At 65.9% G+C, this 3,331-nt stretch overlaps 1 protein-coding gene across 1 annotated transcript in view; it reads left to right on the top strand.

Annotated features, from left to right (window-relative positions):
* Positions 1-494, top strand: part of MNEG_14547 (hypothetical protein) — a gene marked incomplete at both ends in the record, with an annotated part of 1,675 nt that extends 1,181 nt beyond the window's left edge. Inside the window, one exon of the mRNA XM_014036981.1 lies at positions 59-494. Coding sequence (XP_013892435.1) covers positions 59-494 — 436 coding nt within the window. The remainder of the gene's footprint in view (positions 1-58) is intronic.
* Positions 495-3,331: the final 2,837 nt, after the last annotated feature.

Here is a 3,331-nt window from a genome sequence, read left to right as displayed (position 1 = left end):
CCGCCGCATCCGCCTCGGCGGTCGCCACCCGCGTGGCGCGGGCGGGCGGCTCCGACAGGGGCCCCCAGCACAGCGCGTGCAGCCACGTCGTGCTCAGCCGCCTGCTGTCGTCCAAGGAGCCGCCGCCCTCGTCGGCCCCGGCCGCCGGCGCCGGCTCCGCCGCGGCGGCGGGCCCGAGCGCGTCCGGCCCCCGCCACGCGCGCTCCGGCAGTGGCAGCGACTGGTCTGTCTCCAGCGACGACCTGTGCGGCGTGTGCTTCGACCGCCCCAACAGCCTGCACGTCCAGGGCTGCGGCCACCTGCTGTGCGTGCCCTGCTACCGCCGCGTCCTGCGCGCGTCCGCCAGCGGCTCGGGCGGCGGCGCCCCGAGCTGCCCCTTCTGCCGCGGCCGCATCGACGGGTTTGAGTACGCTGGCTGGGTGCAGCGCGCCGCTGAGCAGCACCTGGTCATTGGCGCGGGCGGGGCGGGCGCGGCAGGCGCGGCGGGCCTGTGAGGCGTCGGCGGCGGCGAAGGAGGAGGGAAGAGCAGGAGGAGGAGGGAAGAGAAGGAGGGCGAGGGAAGAGGAGGAGGACGAGGAGGAGGAGGAGGGAAGAGGAGGGGGAGGAGCCGCGCGAGGCAGCAGGTTTTCTTCTTTGCCGCGGCACGCCGCACGGCCACACCGTGCGCATGCTGCCGCCAGGCAGCTCGGGCTGCTCCAGGCGCGCCCAACACAAGCAACCCCCCGCGCGTGGCGCGGGGTGGTCGAAAATTACCAACGTAGGAGCCTTATTGGTTGATTCTAACTCTCTCCTAACACTGCACTCAATCACCGTCGCGGCGCGGGCCGCCACCTGGCATGATTGTTATGTGGGGTGGACCTGGGCATTGCAAATTATATGCAATGCGGCCCCTTGTTTTGCAGCCGCCCGGCCTTCCCCGGTCGGTGTACAGTTGGATTATTCCAAATTCGTTGGAAGAGTCTCCTGACCGCCCACTTTTCCTCGTGCGCACGCGAGCGCACGCAACTACACATAGCTCGCACGCACGTTGCAGGACCTTGGCATAGTCGCGGCTCGGCGCAAGCCGAACATCAAATAACATGTAAGCACTGTCCTTTACAGCGGCTGTTGCGAGCAACCCACAACCTAGACACAGCGCATCCAGCCTCAGGTACCCACACCCCAAATTACGTAAGTAGAATAACCTTACACTCGCCCTGGCATGCGCTCTGCACATTGCTCACCTCTGCGCTGCCGCCCCTGTGACGCCACACCGACCTCAAGCAAACTAGTGCCATTGTGGGGTACGTAGAGCCTCGGGCCTGAGCGGCAGACCTCCCCACGGCGCAGTCAGCAGCCAAGGCGATCCACAGCTGACATCACCACGGCGCCTTAGGGGAAGAGGTGCAGCGCCCCCACTCCTGCCCCCCCTCCCCGCTCTGGAGTTCTTAGGGATTCAATGGGTGGCGGGTTGGGCTGTGAGAGGAGAGGAGGACAAAGCAAGGTGGATCCATGCCAGTGGCTGCGCATGCGCACGCGTGTTCGTCGGCAGTGAGGCGGTGTGCATGACCAATCTGAATATCAACATGCGGCCGAGGCATGAGGCATGACGGGAAGCTGTCGCCTTGAACCTGCCATTGCAGCGGTTGTCAACCAAGGGATTGGTGGCGCGGATACGCACCCCGCTCTTCCTGGGCGTCTCTGCCAGCATCCCCCTGTCCTTTCCACCCCCCTGTTCCCACTTCGTCCGGCGGCTTGGCGGCGAGGTTTGCGAGCTCGTAGCAATCAAGGATGGTCCATTTTCGCCCTTGATTGTATCGCTTGAGGGCCAGTGGCTGCGGGCCCATGCGACGCTCAGTAGTCCCCCAGGTGTCACCAGGTGCTTTCACCTTGTTTACTCAACACAAGCGCCCGACCACGCGACCAGAATCCTGAGCGCAACCTATGTCCACCGCCCTCTACGTCCTACTGGCACGGCGTTCGCTTTGTTTAACTTTTCTACCCGGCAGTACCTGCCAACAGTGCATCAGTCCCGGGGATCTGAGAACCGCAGTTCACAAGGCGCCAAGAACGCTGCATATGGAGCAGCATTTAGGTCTACCAGTCTCTACCATCAGTTTGGGGAATGAGAACCCCTTGAACATAATTCTTGGATCCCTTGCGCTGAATAGCGAGATGGGTGCCGCTGGAGGCACACTCAGCCCGGATGAGGGTTTGAGCTGGTACATGTATCATTATAAAGTGAGTACTGTCCGCCTCTGCGCCGCCAGCACCATCGCCAGGGCCCGCTGCGTGCGCGCGCATCATTCTCTACCGCGTTGACCGCCGCCAAGGCTGGGGGCGAGAGCATGACCACGCGGCCGCCCCGCGGCAGTGCACGCCACCTGCACTGGCGGTTGGCCTTGACGAGTGCTGTCTGCTGCGTAGACGAGGTTTGGAAACCTGAAACCTGTGGTGGGGTACATCCTCGTTGTCAACAGGAACTTCCAGTAGCGACTCGTGAACGACACGGCCCCCCGCGCCACCGTCCTTACAACCACCACCGTCCTCACCAATACCACCGCCCTCACCAACACCACCGCCCTCACCAACACCACCGCCCTCATCAACACCACCACCATCACCCCGTGGCGCGCCGCCACGCAGGTGGATCCGTGCAGCCGGCGCATCCCGCACGACTGGGCCGCCTGCCCCTGCGCGCACCAGGGGGAGCGGGCCGCGCGGCGGGACCCTAGGCGCTACAACTACCGCGGCGTGCCGTGCGACTTTGCAAAGGAGGTGCGTGGTCCAGGGGGTTCTGCAGGGCCCGGGGGGGGGTGACATGGCGGGGCGTGGCTGGGAGCCGACCCTGTTGATTCCGCGCATGCCGCATGGCACTTGGCCACACTTGCGGCCGGGGCTGCGGCCTAGGCCCATGCGTGGTACGCCCTACGCTGTGCCAAGCCCCCCTTCAACGCGCGCCCGCCGCCGCGCCGCCTGCCGCGCCTCCCCAGAACCAGCGGTGTCCCCATGGCAGCGACTGCGCGCGGGCCCACAGGTGCGCGCGTACCCAGCAACGCCGGCTCCGTGCCTGGGCGTACAATGCACTGGCAGTGAGGGCGGCGGGGGCCGGTTTGTGCGCTGCTGCCCCGCGCCCCTCCCGCCTACAACGCACACATCGCCACGGCGGCCGCACCTGCCCCCGCGCCCGACCACGGAGGGTGTGGCGCTGGGTGTTGGCCCTCAAAGCAGCCTAACCCCTCGTGCTGTCACCCAGCGTCGATCTGTGTGCATACCAGCTTCCTTCTCCCCTGCCCCTCCCACCTCCCCGTCTCCCCACCCCCACCACACACTGTGCGTATGGCACACATAC

The sequence above is a fragment of the Monoraphidium neglectum genome (genome assembly GCF_000611645.1).
Source record: "Monoraphidium neglectum strain SAG 48.87 unplaced genomic scaffold scaffold04571, whole genome shotgun sequence".
Classification (NCBI taxonomy): Eukaryota; Viridiplantae; Chlorophyta; class Chlorophyceae; order Sphaeropleales; family Selenastraceae; genus Monoraphidium; species Monoraphidium neglectum.
The sequence above is the reverse complement of the archived record's forward strand: the minus strand, read 5'-3'. Positions and strand labels throughout refer to the sequence as shown.